Source organism: Geotrypetes seraphini, chromosome 17 (genome assembly GCF_902459505.1).
Source record: "Geotrypetes seraphini chromosome 17, aGeoSer1.1, whole genome shotgun sequence".
Taxonomy (NCBI): domain Eukaryota; kingdom Metazoa; phylum Chordata; class Amphibia; order Gymnophiona; family Dermophiidae; genus Geotrypetes; species Geotrypetes seraphini.
The window spans coordinates 7,358,080-7,380,982 of NC_047100.1; the positions used below are offsets into that span (position 1 = coordinate 7,358,080).

Here is a 22,903-nt window from a genome sequence, read left to right on the forward strand (position 1 = left end):
TCATGCTTGCCTCACATGACTTGACAACCAGAAACCAAGGAGAGATTTCCTGCATTGCGCAGCTCAGACCCATATAGAACTGTACAATCCGTGGAAGAAGATGCGATTGCTCTAGTGGGTCAGACAGCAGAGTATTTGACTTGAAAGGGGAAGTGGGAGGACGCAGGAAGCAGATTGGCTAGCAAGGGTTATAGATTGGCTTGCTGAGTGGAAGGGGTTAGTAATGCTGTGGGGGTGGGGGAGGGGTGAAATGGCAGCTGTTTTGCTGGGTAGCGAGAGCTAGTAGGGCTGAGGGGGGTGGGATAAGCGACAGACTTGCTTGTTGGCTGGATGGGCGAGGACTAGTGAACAGATATGGGGAAAAGATGGTTGACTAGCTTACTCGCTGGATAGCGAGAACTACTAAGGCTGGGATGAATAATGACTTAAGGGAGGAGGGAAACTAGTGAGTAGGAACAGGCTGAGAGAGAGAAAAAGAAAGAGAAAGAGACCGGGAGAGGGAGGGGGGAATTGTTGCTGGTTGCATGTTTTTCCAGCAGCCTGCAGGGTTGCATTATGGAACTGGTTTATTAAGCGCTCTTTTCTCTTTGGACAAGGGATGGGGTAACTTTAGTAAAATCAGATTCTAAAAGAGTTGTGGTACACCTCAGAATACATCTCTTTCTCTCCTTTCTGGCTCCTTAGTTTCAGGTGAGACAAAAGAGGTGGCTCAGCCACTGGCTTCTAATCCAAAGACTAAAGAAAGGCGGCATTTGCACTTGTCTCCCCAGAGCTGATAAAGGACAAAATAAAAGAAGCTTTTGTCTCCCCCACAAGAAAAATTGTCCTACAGCTCCCTTCACTGACCCTATTAGTCCTGATATTGGCAAATCAAGCCTCTTATCTGCCCACAAATGCTAATATGAACTGTTCCTCTCAGTAAATCACAGACCAGAACTGCAGGAGGTTCCGACTGTGGTGAAAAGCCATCACAGCATGAGACGGAGACTTAAGGCTCTATTGCTTGTTTTTCTTGCATATCTACAGCCATCTGTTGGCAAAAAACATACCAACAAAATAGTACAACTCCTCAAATTCCACTGATTTCCTACAAAAGTAAATAGGATACTAAGAACGTTCCTAGGAAAGCTCTGCAGGGAGCCCTACTGTTACTCTGAAAAATAAGACTAGGAAGCCAAGGATGACACAGTTTTGTATTATGTTCTGGGAATCTTCCTTGTATTGGAAAAATATAGAAACACATAGCAGCTAAAATAATACACAGAACAGTTGGGGGTGGGGGGTGTCACATCATCAGTAGATGTGTGGGGGGCAACAGAAAAAGATATTCTCTCCTACCTATGAACTTCCAACTGTGGCAGTCAATGATCTGGAAATTGGAACGACGAGTGAGGTGACACTAAACGGTTCAGTTGTTAAAACGCATGCGGATTGTGAAAAATTGCAGGCAGACCTTAGGAAATTGGAAGAACAAATGGCAGATGAAATTTAATATGAACAAATGCAAAGTGATGCACATTGGGAAGAATAACCCGAATCACAGTTACTGGATGTTAGGGTCCACCTTGGGGGGGTTAGCGCTCAAGAAAAGGATCTGGGTGTTGTCAGACAATATGATGAAACCTTCTGTCCAATGTGTGGCGGCGGCCAAAAAATTCTGGTCTCCTTATCTCAAGAAAGATATAGTGGCGCTAGAAAAGGTTCAAAGAAGAACGACCAAGATGGTCAAGGGGCTGGAACTCCTCTCGTATGAGGAAAGACTAAAACAGTTAGGGCTCTTCAGCTTGGAAAAGAGACGGCTGAGGGGAGATAGGATTGAAGTCGACAAAATCCTGAGTGGAGTAGAACGGGTACAAGTGGATCGATTGTTCGCTCCGTCAAAAATGACAAGGACTAGGGGACACTCAATGAAGTTACAGGGAAATACTTTTAAAACCAATAAAAGGAAATATTTTTTCACTCAGAGAATAGTTAAGCTCTGGGACGCATTACCAAAGGATATGGTAAAAGCAGTTAATGTAACTGGTTTTAAAAAAAGGTTTGGACAAGTTCCTGGAGGAAAAGTCTATAGTCTGTTATTGAGAAAGACATGGGGGAAGCCACTGCTTGCCCTGGATCAGTAGCATAGAATGTTGCTATTCCTTGGGTTTTGGCCAGGTACTAGGGACCTGGATTGGCCACCATGAGAAAGGGCTACTGGGCTTGATGGACCATTGGTCTGACCCGTTGGCAGCTATAAACTTAACCAGCCACTGTTGAATATCGATTTAGTCACCAGAAATGGCTCAGCATTGAATATCTAGGCTCAGCACTGACTGTGGAGTCAATCGGGCAAACTCTCACAGTCTGAATATCAGCCCTAATGTTCCAAATTTAATCCAACACCTCCTCTCCTCCACCACAAAAAGCAGCTGGCCTAATGACCTGGCTGAATAGTTGCCTTGCCTATAGTAACTGGAGTGTTCAGGGTTGGTTTTTTGTTTTGTTTTGTTTTTTTTTTTGGGGGGGGGAGTGCGGCATTTTAGCCTTTTAGTAGCCTTGATAAATAATGGCTAGAACTGTTGCCATGCCATGCTGCCTTTATCTGCCTCCTGTTTTCTCCTTATCTTAAACAAAGATTGCATTGTTGAAGAATTATGCAGAATAGGCCTAGAAGTCATGCATTTATTCTCTCCCACAGATAAGAAAGTTTCAGTGGAATTTTTGGAATGGCACCAGGTCCAGTATATGTACCCAAGTAAAAAGAGACGATTAAAATAAAATCAAATACAGATATTCCTGCTGATGCTGTTTGATTCTCTCACCTCATCCAGCCTCCCATCAGAGTCTACGGTCTCTGTATATGGCTTAATCTGGATTCTGTTCAGATCCTCATGAAGGCCATCTAGCAGAAAAGCCATAAACTCCTGGGCATCGTGCTGGGCGTAGCCAGTGAACTGGCTTGCTTTGCTGGCCACAATTGCCTAAGGAGAGAAAATGAGAGCTGGTTAGATCCCCCATGCCAGGGGGCGTGGCTTCGCAGCGCATGAAAATGGCTGGGTAGAGGATTAGCTCCGTTGTGACAGGCAAATTTTATTGAGATTTCAGCAGTTAAAATTAATGAATAGCGAGTGAAAGGAGAGAGTTTAAATAAGAAATGGCTTCGGGTAAACCCAGTAAAAGTACTCCGACGAATTCAGGAACGGGAAGTAAAAAAAGAACAAAAATGGATTCGGTATCCCCGACAGCGATCCCGTTACCTCTAGATGAAATTGAAAAGCGGGATTTGATGAACGAGCTACAGAAGATCAAAGAAATAGTAAGCGATAACGCTAAAAATATAAAAGAAGTGAAGGAGGAAATAGAGAGTTTGACAAATAGAATGCAGGCAGTTGACTTCAAAATTGAACAGTTAGAAAAGCGCGCCGAAAAATCTGAGGCAGAAGCGCTGGTGTGTAAAAAAGATCATAGGGAAATAGAGGCGTTAAAAAAGGACTTTGAAGATTTGTCAAACCGTGAACGAAGAAATAATCTGCGTCTGATTGGGATACCTGAGGGGATTGAACAAAATGATCCTATTCAATTTGTGACTAATTTTATCCCAAAGATTTTACCGTTTAAAAGCTCTTTTCCTTTAGAGGTAGAAAGAGCACATAGGATACCGATGAAAAGATCAAATAGCCAGAAAGGTGCCCGTCCACTAATTTTTAAGCTGCTAAGACATCAGCAGGTGGTAGAGATTATAAAGCTGGCTAAAGCAAATAAGGATCTTAAATGTCAGGACTCTAAGATCTTTATAGTGCCTGACTTTGCAAAAGCTACGGCATACAGAAGAAAACAGCTTTTGGATTTAAGACCTAAACTTAGAGCATTGGGGGCAAGATTTGGATTAATATACCCTGCTATTATGAGGGTAACTTATGAGAATAAAACTTATAATTTTGAAGAAGTAGTCAAATTAAAGGAATTTCTAGATCAATATGATTTGCCTATGGATTCATGAAAGTAAATGGATACTGTAATTAATATGTACTGAGTTTGATTTTTGGATTATATTTTTGTGGTGAAAGTTTGAAGATATTTGTAAAAGAAGAAAAAACAAACAAAAAAAAAGTAGAAAAGGAGAAAATATATATATTTTTTTAAAATTTTTATTTATTAATTTTCATTTTTACAATAATTGATTCACAAGTAATATAATTAATTATTATATATCATTGTAACTATCATTAATATAAACAGAAATTATAAATCCCTTCCCATTTTTACAGATAGTAATTCCATATTATACATATCCCACCCCATTCCTATATAAGTACTGCAATTGTGCTAAGAAGTCTAATCATTAGAATAATTAGTCAATGGTTGCCAAATTTTCTTGAAATTATGAAGATTCCCATGTTGTAATGCTAGTACTTTTTCCATTTTGTAGATATAACAGACAGAGTTCCACCAGAACGTATAATTTAATTTGGTATAGTCTTTCCAATTTTGAGTGATTTGTTGCATGGCGACTCCTGTCAATATTAATAGTAGCTTGTTATTATTTGCTGAGATCGGACTCTGAGTTCTCATTGCAGTGCCAAAGAGTATGGTATCATATGAGAGTCCTACATGATTTTCTAATAATTTATTAATTTGGGGCCAAATCATATTCCAAAAGGCATTTACACAGGGACAAAAAAAAATTAAGTGATCTAACGTCCCTATTTCTATTTTACAATGCCAGCATCTATTGGATCTAGTATTATCTATCTTTTGCAAGCGCGTAGGGGTCCATAACACTCTATGTAATAAAAACATCCATGTTTGACTCATAGATGCTGACTTTGTAGATCTTAGGAGAAAATATTTTTAAGAAAAATGATTGCAGTTATGGTTGAAAAAGGATCAATATTTCAAGCAGGATCAGAAGAGTGGATAGGTGGAAGGCTTACTGTAATGTAAGGTTGGATTGTCATTAATATGGGAAAATATATGATATGTGATGGATATCTAAGTGATAAAGAGGAAAGAGGAACTTTAAGGAGAAAATAAGAATGAAAGAAAAGAAGATGTGAAAAGAAGAAAATGTGGTGGAACTTATATGAAGAGAAGAGAATATAAGGATCATTTATAAGATTTGGATGGATTCCTAAAAGTGAATTTATAATTTACATCTGAGCGAGACTGAGATAACAAACTGAGGATACAAAAATGCTACATTGGAGAAGTGTGGAATCTTAAAATATAATAGGATGGAAATATAGTAAATCTTGGTGTAAAGTGTTCTGACTGTAAAGATGGATTGTTGGATAAGACTTGATCCTTACTTAAATTTATAATTTGCATCTGAGAATGACTGATATAAAAGGCTGATGATGCTTAAGTACTTCATTTGAGATGGATGGAATAGTAATCTGCAAGAAGATGGAATCGTAAGGAATCTTGGAGTGCAATAGAGAGAGTGGGAGAATTGTTTAAAGGATATAGATTGATCTTTATTCAATTTATAAATCATATCCTGAGATTGACTGAGATAACAAGAGGGTGATGCATAATTGATGCATTACAGACATATTGACAATCAGAATATAGGATAATACAAGATATACTGAAAATTGATGTGAAGTGATGGGATTATGAGGATCGCTTAAGTGAAAAGGCTTGATCCTTAATTTGGTTGTTGATTCACATCTAAATGAGACTGAAGTAGCAGGATGAAGATGAACAAGTATTACAGTCGAGAAGAATGGAGAATAGACTGAAATAAGTTGGAAATGTAATGGAACTTAATGAAAGTTCTTGGGACTGTGAAGATTGCTTGATTGAAATGGTTGATCCTTCTTTTGATTTATAGGTCTATATCTTTAATAAATGTAGATGGTAAAATATTAGCTAAGATTTTAGCATTAAGATTGGCTAAAGCTCTTCCGCATATAATAGGAATAAATCAAACTGGATTTGTTGCTCAAAGACACTCTTCAAATAATACTAGACTGGCATTTCAGATGTATTATTTAACAAGACAAATTAATGATCCGGCTTTTTCAGTATCACTAGATGCTGAGAAGGCTTTTGATCGTGTAGAATGGAATTTCATGTATCAAGCTATGGAATGGTTTGGTATTGGATCTGGATTTATACAAATGATTCAAGCACTGTATAGCTCCCCAACTGCTCGTTTATACATAAATAATAATTTTTCAGATGCTTTTAAATTGCAGAGGGGAGTTAGACAGGGTTGTCCATTATCTCCTTTGCTCTTTGATATAGTTCTTGAACCCTTGTTGTTAGCTATTCAACAGGCAAAGGACATAGAGGGTATTCCATGTGCTGGAGTGGAATATAAAGTATCTGCTTATGCAGATGATATATTGCTTCATTTGAGGAATCCGGAAACAACAATTCCATGTCTACTGGAGATAATAGATACATTTGGAAAATTCTCAGGATACAAAATAAATTGGACTAAATCAGAAATTTTACCTTTAAATGTGCATTGTACAAAAGGTATACTTGATTCTTTCCCTTTTATTTGGAAAGAGGATGGTATAAAATACTTAGGTATTTGGTTGAATAAAACACTCGAAGAGACAATGAGAATAAACGAAAAATTTTTATTACAAAAAGTAACAGAGTTATGTGAGCAATGGAATCCTTTACATTTGTCATGGTGGGGAAGAGTTCAAACTGTTAAAATGATGATTTTGCCTGTAGTTTGCTATCAATTGGGAATGATACCAGTGTTTTTTCAGGGGTCTTTTTATAAAAAATTAAATAGTATTCTGGTTAAATTTATTTGGCTGGGTAAAATTGCAAGAGTGGCTCTAGTGTCTTTGCAAAGACCAATTGAGGAGGGTGGGGTAAATTTTCCCAATTTTTATAGGTATCATCAGGCCTATATCATGCGCCAAGGTATGTATTGGGTCCTCCCAGAGCTTTTGGAACAACTACCAGAGTGGTTAAGGGTGGAGAGATCACTTATTTTTCCACTTAGGCTTGATCTTCTGCTTGGTATAAAAGTGCCTAGAATACGTAAAGACAATAAAGTATTAATGGATGCTTGGAAAACATTATGATTTGTAGATAAATTAACTAGTGATTCTATTTTAAAATCGAAACAGCAGACTATTTGGGTAAACTCCAAGATACAAATAGGCGGGTTTAAGGTTGTCTGGAAGGATTGGATTAAAGCAGGTATAAGATCCTTAACGGAAGTAATTGATAATGGTAAGCTGCTTGATTTTTCACAATTGCAACATAAATATGGTCTGAATAAAAAACAAAGTTATAAGTGGTTGCAATTGAAGCAGGCTATTCAGGTGGGGTCCCCTGAATGGAAATCTTTAAATGATAATTACAGCTTAGAATTCTTATGTTTCCAGGCAGATTTTCTGGGACACCAGGCCGCAAAGTGGTATAAAATTATATCTAATTATTTGAATAAGAAACCAAAAAATGGATTAAGGGATATTTGGAGCATTGAGATTAAGCATCAAATTAATGCATCTCAATGGCCACGTATTTGGTCTTGGAGAATTAAAGGTACGATGTCGGTATCTATTAGGCAAACATGGTTCTTTTTGTTGCATAGAGCATTCTGGACCCCTACTAGATTACAAAAATTAGATTGCTCTAAGTCTAATAGATGCTGGTATTGTAAAATTGAAATTGGAACTTTAGACCATCTTTTATTTTATTGTCCATGTATTCAGGCATTTTGGATATCAATATGGGATCAAGTTAATATATTGATGGAAAATCATGTAGTATTATCCTACGACACAGTGATTTTTGGAATGTGTATGAGGGCCAAAAGTCAGATATCTGCAGCAAACAACAAATTATTGATGATTCTTACTGGAGTGGGAATTCAACAAATAACGACTAATTGGAAAGACTGTTCTAGATTGAATTGTAGTTTTTGGTGGAACTCAGTTTGTCATTTATATAAGATGGAAAGATTTCTTGCAGTACAGAGGGGATATTTTAAAAGGTTTAAGGAGGTGTGGAGGCCATTAATTGAATATTGTAATGATTAAGGGTTATTCTTTTTCCTTTAGGGGATAATTTGTAAAAATGGGGGGGGGAGGGAGAGTCTAAATATGTATATGTTTGGATAAAATATTTTGTTGATAGGGGAGGGGATGGGAGGTGGGTGGAGGGAATTAAAACATGTGTAATAATATTGCTTAAGAATGTCAAGTGAGTGATGTGAATTACTTGTAATAATATTGTACACTTGTTGAAAGAAATAAAAAGGAATAAAGATGAAAAAAAAAGATCCCCCATGCCAGAAATCTCAACTACAGACTGCTAGAAGTTATGGAGACCCCATTAACCTTGTTCTTGCAAGCTAAGTGAACATATTTCTAAATCCATTTAAGCAGTGACTTTTTGCATGATTGACATAAGAAAGGAAAACTACCATCATATTTTGAAATTGTGCAAAGTTCTTCAAATTTTATGAAAAAATCCTGTCTATGAGCATAATAAAAAAACGTATATAGTAGCAATGACTGGAAGGTGAACTCTTTACACAGGGAGGTTTTTCAGCCTTCCCTCCAGAGTTCCATATCTCTGAGCTTTTACAGAAGGTTTTTGATCACCCTCTTCAGACAGAATACTCTTAGGGTCAGTTGTTTCGATTATATAGCAAGCTTTTTCTGACCTTGGTTTTTCTCAGTATATTTCCCTGATATTTCTTAAGGAAATTTAGAAGTTATGGAGAAGCAGAAAGTCTAAGTATGGTTTACAACAGACATTACAAATGTCATCTGTGAAGCCGAACCTACAAAATGAGAGCGGATGATAAAGCAAAGACAAACTAATGAAATTATGATCAATGGCTACCATAATCTGCACAAAGCTCCAGTTACAACTCCTATCATTTGAGCCTATCTGCAGTCATCAACTGATAAATTTTTTGTTAACATGGTATTTAAGTTTGCTGAATTCATTTATTCTACGCACACAGAGCGCATCCCTTAGAACAACAGAATGGGTTCAGTTTATGTGCTGAATGATACAGACGCCAATTTCAACAACCTCAAAGCAGGTGGTCTCCAAGCTGCTTCATTAACGCTTACTGTGCTAAAACTGCCTATTTTCAGGATCACGTTCTCAGGCTAAATTGTATTTACACACAAAAGTGCACTAGAGTAGAGAAACCCCTTGTACCAAGCTACCCAATGCACAGAAGCACATACAGGATCTACTTTGTAAATATATTTACATTGTCAAAGTTTCTCGCCTTTTACCATCACAAATACATTTATGTATTATTACTCCTTATATTTTCTACTGACCAGGTGGGATCCTGTTGTGAAGTTTATTGTGTCAGTCTACTTTACCTTCAGCTTAGATGGCTGGAAAGCATGATGTGTTCCTTTCCAGAGCGCGCGGAGCAGCACAGCAAATCCTATGGCTAGACGTCCACCAGTTCCCAGAGGGTTGCTATAGTTTATTTCTACTTCAAAGGAACGATCTGCGGCAACAGCAAAAGATGAGTGGTTAGAATGAGGAATTTCAGCAAAGCAAAATTAAAATATTAAAAGAAAGGCAAAGGAATGGCTGGGTCAAAGGATACTTGGTATAGTTACGATGCAAGTATCACTTATGTCTACAGTCTCTCCTGAGGAATTCCAAAAGTTTAAATCTGCAAATATTTTAGCTGTAACCAATTATCTCAGCCCAAATAATTTACAGTTTGGGTTTTTTTAATTATGAAGATTTTTGAGCTAGTGAAAAAAACCACATCCAAACACCCCTAAATACTAGAGAAAAATCAACTCATTTACCATGAAAATAGTCCCGAAGTTCCCGTGTGTTTGACAAGGACTGGATGACACTGTTCATGAAGCAGGTGTTGCCCAGATTAACCAGCCCAGTAAAGCCCGGAACACAGACTTTCTTCTCCTCTTCCTCCTCCAGATTCTCACTGTTTACTAGGCTATGAGTCATGGGAGGTACCATGCATGTTGGCTTAGGCTGAATATAAAAGATAAACCACGGTCAGCAAAATCTCTACAGGACTTTTCAAGTCATTACAAGTAGCTCTATATGGAGGGCTATAGTAGCTGCCAGTGCTCTCAACCAACACGAGACCTCGGCTACTAAAAGCCACCCTAACATCTTCAATATCCAACCAGCAAAAAGAGATAGCTTACCTGGCAATTTTAATTCCTTGAGACCAGACCAGATACTCTGGTTATGCTCTCCTACCAGCAGATGGAGCCTCTCTCTTTTCTTTCCTTTGGGATACCTCACAAAGGAAGCATTATTTTTTTCCTCTCCCTAAAGGGCACCCCACATAGAGAGCACTTTTGACATAATTTTTTTTCTCTTGGCCCCCTCCAACAACACTTACCCTCTCCTCCCAAACAATTTTTATGCAGACACCCTCCATTTTTACCTTTCATGCAGGAACTCTTCTTGGGCAGTTGAAGGGGCCTTTTTGTCAATATCACAGCTGGGGGAGGTCTGGAGGCTAAGCAGGGGCATAATCAACAAGGAAGCCTTTCTATCAACACTGTCACAAGCAGTAGCTCTACAACAGTAAGTGGCTCTTATTAACATTTTTTGGGGGGAGAGAGATCAGAATTTATTGGAGAAGCACTGTCATAAACAAAGGAGATCCCCTAAATTTAACTAAGTGGAAATCCCTGGTCTGTTAATCCCTCTGCAGGGAGAGTATCCCAAAAGGGACCGTCACCCTGGGGCTCCCTTTCCACATACCCGCTCTACAAGATAATTTCAGTTTTATCATGAATTTACAGGGGATTTCTCTTGTGGCGCCTTTCATAGGCAAATCCTTGCGAGGACTGCATACTTTAAAACCAAGTTTTGTATTGGTTTCTCTTTTGATTTCATCATTGTAAGTGGGTTTATATCTAGGACCCCTGAGGAAGGCTGGTTTAGCTGAAACACAGACTGTGTTGGGTCCTTTGACTTCCTCTACCAGCTCCACTCGATATTGGCATAAGTTCCAGCTGTATCGCCTGCTGGAAGGATATTCTGGAATTTCCAATTGATCCCCTTAGTTGGAAAGATACTCTGGAATTTGCTTTTGGACCATATTGTGGCTTTTAGGCTTTTTTAGGTTCTTTAAACTCCTTTTCATTACCCAACATTGATATGGACTGTAACATTGATATGGACTGTTGATAAGGACAGTTTGAAACTTGCTTTGGACCTTCATTATTATCTTTATGACCATTTAAATTAAAAAAAAACTTGACTCATCCAGATCACCTCCTCCATTTTCCTGCTTGTTTTTGTGGCTTTCCTCAGCATACAAACCACCATCTATTGGACACAGAGAATACTGGAAGTATGATAGCTGCATGAGCATTCAAGATCAATGTGCTGTTGTCTGTCCCATATAATCTGCCTCCATCTGCTGACAGGGAAGCATAACTCACATGGATGAACCAGGCTGGTTAGGAATGTATCAAGATTAATAAAGAAATCAATGTGAATTTTGGGCCAACATAAGAAACATCTTCCCCATACACCAAATGGGAAAAAACACCCTCCCGATTTCGTTCTAGGCCCAAGTCAGAATCCAAACAAACCTCTAAGGTTTACCTTTGCTCACAGCTTCCAATTTCTCTCTCATTTGTACACGAGGGTTTCCCCCTCCATGTGTTTGTATGTCATATGCACATGTATCCAAAGGAGGACATACTCACCAAAGGTACAAGTGGCTCCGGTTTTACTGAGATGTGTTCAGTTGTTCTGGATGTCACCTCGTCCAGACTATCCTCAGCTCGAGGTTTCTCTTTCTCCCCTGCTCTTGCCTCTTCCTTAGTGGACAGGGGATGCTGGTTACTCCCAGGCTGGGTTTTATCCAAAGGGGTAGGCCCAGCAGGCAAGGCAACCTTCGCACCACCCACTGCACCTTAAAAAGGGGGAAAGGTGGGCTTGTGGTTAGCAGCAAATTGTTTATGTATGACAAATCAAAGCTGCATCATCCAGTTTCCTCAAGGGCAGGAAATATTCCTTGCCACTATGGAAACTGACAATTTCCTTTTCTGCCTTATTATGAAATCAATTCATTACAGTAAATTTATACAAGGGCCGATAGTTTGAATAATGCTAGTAAAGTTAAGCCCTGGATCTTTTATCATCATTTATTATATTTTGTTTTTTTGCGTGCTCTGGCAAGCAGATCCAAATGGATTAAGCATGAATAAAAGAGCGCATAATACAAATTAATTACCAGTGTAAACCCCCAGCTACCTTCCCCTCCAATGAACTAAAATCATATAAGAACATAAGAACTGCCATCTCTGGATCAGACCTTCGGTCCATCAAGTCCGGCGATCCGCACACACGGAGGCCCAGCCAGGTGTACACCTGGCGTAATTTTAGGCACCCATATCCCTCTATGCCTCTCGTAAGGCATCAGCACTGTGATCTCCACTCTCTGGAAGGACAGCAATGTTTTCAAAAGTAAGTGTGTTCCATAAGTATTCTGGCTAAGTGTGAACTTTTCCACCCAGTCCCATCACTTAGCTAAAACATGCTGTAGTTTTCCCCTCACTTCACACTGCTGAGAATCCTTAGCACTATTCTCTCAGAGGCAGTCAAACTTCCCAGCACATGAAAAGATATCCCAACACATACAGAATGCTTTGTGCCGAGGAAAGGTTAATAATAATAATTTTATTCTTATATACCGCCAAAGCCGTGGTAGTTCGAGGCGGTTTACAACAAAGAAGAGCTGGGCAAACAGCGAATACAGGTACAATGCAAGATCATCAAAAAATATAGGAGAGCATGATACAGAGGCGAGGCATAAGGGGTCCGTCATCCATAGGCTAAATCTAGGCTGGTATTAAGAGGGGGAGAAGCCAGTGTGCAGACCTCGTGTGGCTGGAGCTTCCAAGACTCCCCATCGCTGGTTCTGTCGCTTTTTCAAGAGGATGTCGATACGAGATCCTGTGAAACTGTATGAGCACCGGTCCGGCTCAATAAGATTCCTGCAGGCAACCACAAAGATATGGATCAGTTCCTAAGCCAGTTTAAAAAGAGACACAGATGGCAATACTGTATTTGCTAGTACTCCACGGGATACAAAATCTAATGAAATTAACATAAGAAAAAGCTACTCTATTTGATATTCAAAAATCCTCTACTTTTGTCACATTAAATGTCTGTTTTTAGTTTAACCTTCTAACATAAGGAGTACAGGTCTCATTTTGCTAACTTTGTTTATATGAGGGTAAATCAAAAAGTAAAGGCAAAATATGTCTATTAAAGCCATTAAATGTAACTGTGAGCAATTGAACATATCACTTTTCCACATAGTTCCCATGCAAGACAACGCATTTGTTGCATTGTTCAATTAGCTTCTGCATTCCTACAGAGAAGTTATTTGGCTGCTTCTGAAGCCAGGGAGGCACCACTTCCTTTACTTCACCATGCTTTGTCTTTTGTTCTCCAGGTCACAGTGATGTACCCATACCTTGTCACCAGTGACAATTCTCTCCAGAATATTCAGATCGTCTTCATATTGTCTCAGGAACTGGATTGCAACTTCCACACGCTGTTGCTTGTGCAGATCAGTAAGCTGTTTGGGAACTCATTGTGCACAGACTTTCCGGCATCCCAAGTCATCATGCATTATGGCAAATGCAGACCTATAGCTGATATCCAAATTTGCAGCCAACCGAGGCACTGTTATCAGTCAGTCTTCCCTAATCAAAGCATCCGCCCTGTTGATGTACTCTTGTATGCGCAATGTTGATGGGTGACCAGAACGACCTTTGTCAATTACACCTGTTCTTCCTGCTTTAAACCTTTTTACCCATTCATAAACCTTTCATTGATTCATGCTACTATATCCTTACTGAGTCAATATCTGATGGTGAATTTTCCCTATGACCAAAAAAGTGCTCTACAGCACATTATTCTTTGATGGTGCAATTGTGCATCCATGTTTCTGACCTCGTGGCTGCCACACGACTAAAGGGTGAGCGCTGCACTGTGCCTGGATGAACTTTCCAACAGGCAATATACGAGTACGTAGGTTGCATTCCGCTAATTTTGTTCCAGTTATGTTAATTTAACGATTGCCTTTAAATTTTTGATTTGTCCTCATATTTATTACCAGAATTTGCTCTACTGTCTTATCAGGCATGCAGGTCAAGGCAGGGTACAAAATAAAAAAAATGAACAGGCAAGGCAGGAATGCCATTTAATGAATAGACAGGTAATAGTAAACCCACAAGAAGCATAGATAGTAGACCAGTCATCATGAGCAGGCCATCACACTCCATCATCAGGGAGCTAGAGACTAGCAACTTAATGAAGTTAAAAAAAACATAGGGTCTCTGGGGCAAATTTAAGTCTTTTGAATGATAGTTTGGTTTGGCGATAAGGACAGAGGGTTGGAGCCTTGGAGTCAAAAAAGTAATAAGCAGCATGCCTACAGGTTTCAAGCTGTGTGTTGGAGAAATAAGCTGATGATCATTAAAAAAAATCTTAATGTTCTTCTTTTGGCACACCAAAGGGGGGAGGGTGTTGGGAACAATCTTACATAATATGTTCTATAATATGTGTATAATCTGATTGAAAATATAGATGAAGGTTGGGAGGTAGGGGGGGTTAAATGTATCATTAGATTTTTATGTAGTAGATATCAAAGTGCTATTGTGTAATAACTTGTTGAATTATATTATTTTGTGTACTTGTCAAATTTGAAAATGAATAAAGAATTATTAAAAAAAAAAAAATCATATCTCTCATCAGCTGCAAGCATACTCAGATTTGACAATATTCTAACACAGAAACATGATGGCAGATAGAGGCCAAATGGCCCATCTTGTCTGCCCGTCTGCAGTAACCATTATCTCTTCCTAACTCTAAGAGATCCCACCTGCCTATCTCGCGCCTTCTTTCTCCGTCTCCACCACTTCTTCCGGGAGACTGCTCCTATGGTATTTAGATTTCTTGTCACCAGAGCCAAAACAGCTTCATATACTTTTAACTAACTCCTTCTTCTATTAAACTGCGCTAGCAGTTTTTAGCGCAGAGGGCCGCGCTGAATTGGTCGCGCTGCTCCCGACGCTCATAGGAACTCTATGAGCGTCAGGAGCCGCGCGGGCCATCCAGCGTGGCTCACCGTGCTAAAAACTGCTATTGCAGTTTAATAGAAGAGGCCCTAAGATGAACAGCAGAAAACAAGAGGGCCTGACAAGAATCCAGCAGACCATTTGGCTTGAGATGCAAGTGTCCAAGCATGTTAAGTGATTTTACTGGCAAAAACTCACGCTAAATAGCCGAGGAGTTAAGGAGCATACAACTTATACCTGAGTTTCACTTGATACCGGAACACTGTGTTTGGTCCACAGTCTGGATGAAGTCGCAAGAAATTAGAATCACTGCAAAAAATGAGAAGTTCACTATATACATGCCTGAACAAGGTGAACATATACTGCAAGCATTATTTCGACATGTATAAAGCACATACATAAATTGCACTTTCAAAACATTTCTTCCCACGCGTGTGGATTGCTAAACGTTCCGCCGGCAGCATCCATCTTTTTCCTCACTGCCCTCCAACATCCATTCCCAGCCTCCTGGTTGTTATTACCTGGTCTGGAATACCAGCGTGAAATCCTGTTCTCTGAAGAGCACCTTGGACATGTATTGGCAGATCTCTTTTACATACACATGCACCACCACGGCATCAGTCCCTTTTTCATAAAAGTCATTTTTCACAAACGTCAGACTAACAATGGGCTCAGGATCTGGGGGGGGAGAGAAAAAAAAAATTGATGTCAAGGTTGAGCATTGCAAATTAAGTTTCTGCTAGTCCAAGGAGAAATAAAATAGATCAGATTCCAAAAGTATGATGCATACAGGCTACCATATCCCTAAGCAGTTTTAAAGGCTGCTGTCTGACAATCTGAGTGAGGGGAGGGGGGGCACTTTTCAGCTATACAGACTATGGTTTCTTGTATCTTTAAATAAACAGAGAAGTTTCACCTTAAAACAGCATTTCAACTAATCCATCATAAAAAAAATAGCCAGGTTCAAGTAATCCTGGAATTCAGCCCGATATGTTATTTCTCTGCACATCTGGGGATCATGATGTCCTAAGGTGTTTATACAAAGCTGCCCTGGAACCTCGCTATAGAACATTTTCTTGGCCAGGTTCAGCATGAATCACTAGTGCTGCCTGATTCAAGGAAAAATTTTTTTGATTCAATTTGGCCTACTGAATCGATTTTTCAATTCGATTTTCCAGCCCAATTGGGCATTTTTTTTTTTTTTCAAATGTCCTGGCGGGTTTATTTTGTAGCCTTTCCACCCACCCCACTTTGCCCTCTCCAATCCCATGCTGGCACTAAAGGCTTTTCCTCTCTATTAGGCAGCGAGCATGAGCTAGTTTAAAAAAAAAAAAAAAAAAAAGACACAGCTCTGGCAGGATACAAATTTTATATCTGACATTGTAATCACAAAATAGAAAATATTCTTTTTCCTTCCACTGCCATATCCAACATTTTGATTCTTTCCCTCTGTCTACCCTCTCTCCCTTTCTCCCTCTACCTTGTGCCCCAGGGCAAACTTCTCAATTCCCCTCCATGCAGTACCTTTCCCTTCCTCATCACGTGCAACATTTCTCTTTATCTCTCCCCATGCACCATCTCTCCCTGCCCTCCACCCTGTGTCTAACATTTCGCCCTCTCTCTTCTCCATGCATGTCTCCCTCCCTTCATATGCAGGATTTCTCCCTCTCACCCCTTTCTACCTCTATTTCATCTCTCCCTTCCTCTCCTCTACTCCTCCATGTGCAGCATCTTTCCTCCCTTCCCATCCCCCTGTGCAGTTTTCCATCCCTCTCTCCCATCACCCCTGGGCAGCAGCATCCCACTGATTCTTCCACCATGAGACTCGACATACTTCTGGGCCTTCTAAAGCAGCGGTGGTGGCCGGACTTGAAGAGGCAGCCCTGTGAACAAGCTGATTGCGGCCTGCCCCGCCAGGGCTTCCTTCTGTTGCATCATCAGTGACATGGCAGAGGAAAGGCCCCAATGGGACAGGCCACAAGGAGCCCATTCAAAGCGCTGCCTCTGCTGCTTTAGGAGGCCTGGAAGTAAGTCAGGTCTCACTGGGAGTGGGGGCTATGGAGGGGCGACGGTTGCTGAATCAGAGAGTCCAATTTTTTCAGACAACGAACTGATTTGAATCGGTGAATTAGGCAGCACTAGGGAGCACCAAGAGCTGCACTTAATGCCATAGCTGAAGAGCTCCCAATAAGATGATCATTAGAGCAAGCTATTTACCTTCAGCTGTATCTTCCAGTGAAAGATCCTCCTTCGACAAATCACTCTTTTCTTCATCCTCCCTTAGCCTAGGAAAAGTGACCGGAGAAGGAATTTTGGGGGCAATTTCCATGGCCTGCTCTGTGTCCTCAATATGTTTCTCTACAGAAGATGGGCCTTGCAGTCCTTCGGTAACCGTTTCCTCTGCCTTACATGCTTCAGCTTTGCACTGTTCTGAGGAGATGGCCTTTTGCTCTACCAGTGAGCTAAGTGTCTGAAGGTCCTTCTCATTCAAATGTGAAAGAGAAATGGGATGGTTGATGGACATCTCAGAAGAGAGCGAGACGCCCTGGTTTTCAAGTGTTATTTTTTCCTTTACTGTATTTTCAGCCTTTCAAGAAAAGGAAAATAAACATTTGTTTTCAGCTGGGGATAGAACAGGTCTTGCAAGCACAAAAGAGATTCCAAGAAATAACAGACCCTATCAAGATCCAGTTAACCTTTATAAATTGGAGATTTTGCACATTTAAGAACTCTTAAGGATATTTATCTTTGAATAATCATGTGATGTGTAGAATGTGACCAAGGATCAAAGTTTAGTGAATTAAGTTATCTAGTTAACTTTAACCAGGTCCTCGATGTATTTAAACACTTCGACAGTTAAGTCTCGCCAACTAAATATATCCAGTTAAAGTTTACAAGATAATTTATCTGGTTAACTTTAGGTCAGATTTTTCCAACCAATCACATAGCACTGCATAGCATCAATATTGCTTAAATGTAATGCCTCTCTCTGTTCCTCTTTTTTGTTGTCTTACATCTCATTTGGACCAAGGCTAACTGAACTGCAGGTCACAATTTTAAGTCATGACTTGTCCAGTGTTACTCAGACAAATTATTTGACTATCAGCCTCACTGTATTTTTTAACTCTTTTATTTGGCACTCGGACTAAGGTATCTTATAGCAATAGATTCATAAAGTACAGATGTGCCTCAAAACCACATGGTAAGTGGGATGCAAAGCTGCAAAAGCTTGTAAGTCTGGTGTGCACATAATTTTCCTGCCAAAATAATTGAAGCAAATCTCCAAACATAAGTGAAATATTATTTTTCTTTAAAATTCTACACTGTTTTATTAGTTTCACTTCCAGCTGTTTGAATGATCGAGTTAAAATGCTAACAAAATAATAATTCAGTCTATTGGACGCTCCAATCATAACTCCTAGCTCCCTCATTCTGCTCAATGGAGACTCATCCCAGACTGGCAATAAGTTAAAACTAAAGTTTTTATATTTAAAATATTCCAGGGGGGCCCTCAGCTTTTTCAGTGAAAAGCAAAGAAGGACCCAAATTGGGAAGAATGACCCTTTAGTGTTAGAATATCCGATTATGCTGGCTTAACCTGGAATAAAAATGTAATTAAAAAATTACAAATTGTCCAAAGCATGTTGTCTTTGCTCTACTTATCTTTCAGTCTCTTTTTTTTACCCCTTGTCTCTCCATTTGGGGTTTTATTTTAATGCATTTATATGATTCTCTGCCTCACTTTAAAACTTCCTACTGCAGACTGTTTTTCAAACTCTCCTTCCCAAAATACACTCTTCAGTTGTCTGTACTATATCCAATCTCTATGTCTAAATATAAGTCACTCAGTCACTGACATAGTGTCTGATGAAGATCAGCACCACAGCACCCAGAGATCCATGCAGACATACAATGCTTGGAGTAATAAGAGATTTCAGCAACAAAGGAGAAATTATGTGTTACCTAATAATCTTCTCTTTACTTTAGCTCTAACAAATCAGTTCAGGACCTGTGGATTGTGCCCATCGACCAGCAGATGGAGACAGAGATTAAAGACCGAGACTGCACATCAGCAATACCCACGATATTCAAAGTTTTGGAAAACAGAGCTGGAAGATCCTCCCCTTTGAAAAGGAGGGACAGCTGCCGGATTGTCTTGCTCTTCTGCAGGGAGTTCTCCTTCCTCTAGGTCAGTGGTTCTTAAACCTGTACTGGGGCCCCAGCCAGTTGCGTTTTCAAGATATCCCTAATGAATATGCATGAGGCAGATCTGCATGTCTGTTACCTCTATTATATATGCCAATCTGCCTTGTTTGTTCTCTGTTTGCTATCCTGTTTCTTATGGCGTTCCTTTTTTATTTTATTTTATAATTTTATTGATGTAAACAGCTGAGAACTATGTTAAGATTTGGCAGTTTATCAAATTTTAACAAACACCTTGAAAACCTGACTGGCTGGGGGTTCCCCAGGAGAGTTTTAAGAACAATTATTCTAGGTGTTCCAAGAAGGCATTAGAATGGTGAAAAAGAGGATCAGAAAATCTGGAACGACGGTCTTCTATATCTAAAACCCGAGAGTTGATGCTCTAGCTTGAGCAGGCAAAGGCAAACTATTTGCCTCTTAAGGGTTCTGAAAGCTTTTCAATAAAAAAGCTCTGCGAAGTAAAAGCATAAAATCAGGAGAAAAATTACCTCAGCTGTCCAGGAGGCTTAAAGCTCTCCCTGACTAGTCAGAGTACCTAAAGAGCTGAGAGCCACGTCCTCTTGAGGGCCTGGAAGCTTGAAGTATATTACTACACCAGCAATTAGCTCCGTGGGATCCTGCTACAAGACGATAGCTCTTCCTTCATTTGAGATGCTCAGAAACCTTCATCAGATAATGCTTTTTATCCTTAAAGATTTGGTTCCATTCATGCTCATCCGACAGTATTTGTGACCCGAGGCAGGCGTATTTTACACTGAAACACAGTACTGTAATTGGACATAATAAACATTTTGACCACATCCTGTTGGCTCTAATTTTTGTGGAAAGTCCATTTGTCCCATTCCACTGTTTCCCTGGCTCTTGTTAACATGGGTTTGTTTTCTGTTGGATTCCTGGTGATATCTTAACAGGAGAACTGCAAAAGTGAGCAGCGTCAATTCCTTGAATTGCAATGTGCCCTAAGGGGGTGGGGGGGCTTTATCTTTTCTTTTGCTGGGCTGCCCCCTTGATCAAGGACCTGAGTAGATGTGCAATCACAAGAGGAACACTATCCTGCTTGACTCTGTCTGCAGAGCTCAGCCAGGACCTCCATACGTGTCTGAGTTCACTACTATTTCCAGTGTACAATCTGTGATATAAATTAAGGGCAATGCAGTGACAGACTCAACTATAACTGCTGCCTCTCCCCTCGAACTTTAGGTAAATGAGCCAAACGTTTTACAACTTTACAGCAGCAGGAATTTTCTTTCCGACTCACAGGTTTGTTTTCTTTTCATACTGCGCTGAACCATGCAGCCATCAGGCTGTAGGGAGGGATGTCAGACTCAGCATGTGTCTGTGTGTGGCTGGTGTCATGATTATTGCAGTTGTCTGGGTCTTGCTGCGTCTGAATAAGTGGAACCCAAGATTTTTTTGTTTTCTTAATCGGAGCACTACCGAACAAAGTTACCCCCTGCACAACTAATTTCTGGTCCTCTGACCATTTAAGGAGCTGCACAGTTTGCCTGTCACCATCTACTGGGCACAGAGAAATACAGAATATTTGAGGCTGCATGGTGTGCCTACAAGTTTCTGTCTCTATCTGATGGTCAATGGACTCTGGTTTGGTAAGAACACTAAGGAATCTAACCTTAACTCCTTTTAAACATGTACCAAAAGGGCACACTTAACTCCTTTTAAACATGTACCAAAAACTATACAGCTGTTAACACACACTCGCTCACTCTTACCTCTTCTCTTTTAGCAGCCTGTGACTCAAAGAGCATTGTAGTAGTTTTCTGAGGAGTGAGCTCAGCTCCACAGGGTCCAATGCCATTTTGAAAGGTAGCTACTTTCCCACATTGATACAAAATGCACTCAGAGTTGTTCTGTTTCAGGTTTCTGGCAGCAGATCGGGAGCCTGGCTCTTTTTCTGCCACAGCAGCTTTGAGATGTACTGTCTGAGTAGCACCTGAACCCATTTGGCCACCTGGGTCCGACAGAGTCTTTTGTGGCGCGACAGTCTTGACAGCTGTACTTGCCATGGCCACCCGCCTTTCCTGTGCAAGTTTAACATTTTGGGGTTCCTGTTTAGTCCTCCTGAGGTCGGTAGTCTCTGAAGGAGAAGAGATCTGAGGCTGTTCAGCTAGAATCACTTCAGAAGATGATTTCTTTGCATTCTCTTTCTGTGTGGTCACCATCCCCTGTTCCCGCCATCCATCTTTTCTCTTTTTCTGCAAATCAAAATAGAAAACATTAAAAGCACATTCAGGACAGAAATACCAATAGAGAAATCTTACAATAAATAATTGCTCAAAAGTTAAGGACAAATTTTATAAAATTTAATATAATTTACCACCCTTTTTCTAAGCCATGGTAGAGTGTTAAATGCTCCAACACTGAATATGTATTTTGGGATCCTATTCAATTACAACAATTTCTAATAGCTCGAGAACAGAAATGAGGTTTGTTGTCCCATAGTTTCACTACTGAGAATGTTGGAGGATGTACGAGTTCCAAATAATAGTGAATGGTTTAGATTCTTTTTGAATCAAAAACCAATTCTCAGTTTTCTTTGTACTTTTGTTAGTTTGATATGTAGCATGTCTCCCCAGATTTGTAGACTTGAAAAGGAATTTTGTTTTATATGTATAATTATCGTTAAATTTTGTGTAAGAATCCTTTTTTTTTTTTGTATCATCTGATATTAAAATTGTTAAATCTGTATTAAAAAAAAAAAAAAATGCTCCGACGCTCATAGAATTTAGTGCTCTGGGCCACAGTAGAAACCTCAACTGCAGCTTAGTAAAAGAGCCTTAGTTTGGCACTTGGATTTGATTGGAAGGTTCTAACCAGTAAAAATTAAACACACACTAGAAATCACACACAAAGTCAAACGAATACCAGCATGCACTATCAATCCATTATAAGTTAACATGTTCTAAATCAGTGGTCCCCAACCCTGTCTCGGAGGACTATCAGCCAGTCAGGTTTGCAAGATAGCCCTAATGAATATGCATGAAAGAGATTTGCATGTAATGAAGATGATAGGAATACAGATCTGCCCCATGCATATTCATTAGGGCTGGTGGTGCTCCAGGACAGGGTTGGGGACCACTGTTCTAAATGATCTTTATAGAACAAACAAAACTAAATATACTATATCCAAAAATAGACCCTCATCCATAGAGGCCCATAGACTGGCACATATATCTAATCCCATCTAACAAGTTTGCCAAAAATCATTACTCATAACACAACTAAAAAACAGGAAAATCACTAGCCAAGCTATCTGATCTCTTCTTGCATTTAATACAATTTTTTAAAATGTACATTCCTAAAGAGAAGCAGAGGAACATTAATAGAGCAGAAAGAATCTGAAGTGGGGGAATTGAATTAAACCTTTTCAGCTATGTTATTCATAGATTTCTAGCGGACGAAAGAGAGAGAAAGTTAGTTCAAGACACTTGAAAATAGAAGAGAATAGAGGAAGTTGCCCAAATGGAAGAGAAGGAAGAGGGTTGAAGTTTGAGCAGCCTACCAGGAGCCCTGGCCACTTGTGCAAAGGAATCTTCTTGTGCAGGACAAGTTGCAAAATGTGCCCTTTCTCTTTGTACTGGACTTTGCTGCATGAGCCCTCGATTTCTTCATAGAAGTTACAGCTCCACTGACGCCCATCT

The 22,903-nt window shown here is 39.8% G+C and overlaps 1 protein-coding gene across 2 annotated transcripts in view; it reads right to left on the reverse strand.

Moving 5' to 3' along the window:
- USP19 (ubiquitin specific peptidase 19) overlaps nucleotides 1-22,903 on the reverse strand; it is a 75,378-nt gene that overhangs the window by 38,629 nt on the left and 13,846 nt on the right. The window contains exons 4-13 of one of the 2 annotated variants that reach the window (XM_033926712.1): nucleotides 22,765-22,901; nucleotides 20,975-21,457; nucleotides 17,259-17,628; nucleotides 15,563-15,719; nucleotides 15,279-15,350; nucleotides 12,832-12,947; nucleotides 11,655-11,857; nucleotides 9,762-9,951; nucleotides 9,315-9,448; nucleotides 2,805-2,963 (exon numbers count right to left, since the gene is read on the reverse strand). In XM_033926712.1, the coding sequence (XP_033782603.1) occupies nucleotides 2,805-2,963; nucleotides 9,315-9,448; nucleotides 9,762-9,951; nucleotides 11,655-11,857; nucleotides 12,832-12,947; nucleotides 15,279-15,350; nucleotides 15,563-15,719; nucleotides 17,259-17,628; nucleotides 20,975-21,457; nucleotides 22,765-22,901 (2,021 nt within the window). Of the gene's footprint in view, nucleotides 1-2,804; nucleotides 2,964-9,314; nucleotides 9,449-9,761; nucleotides 9,952-11,654; nucleotides 11,864-12,831; nucleotides 12,948-15,278; nucleotides 15,351-15,562; nucleotides 15,720-17,258; nucleotides 17,629-20,974; nucleotides 21,458-22,764; nucleotides 22,902-22,903 lie in introns of both variants that reach the window. The other variant, XM_033926711.1, reaches the window with a different exon arrangement.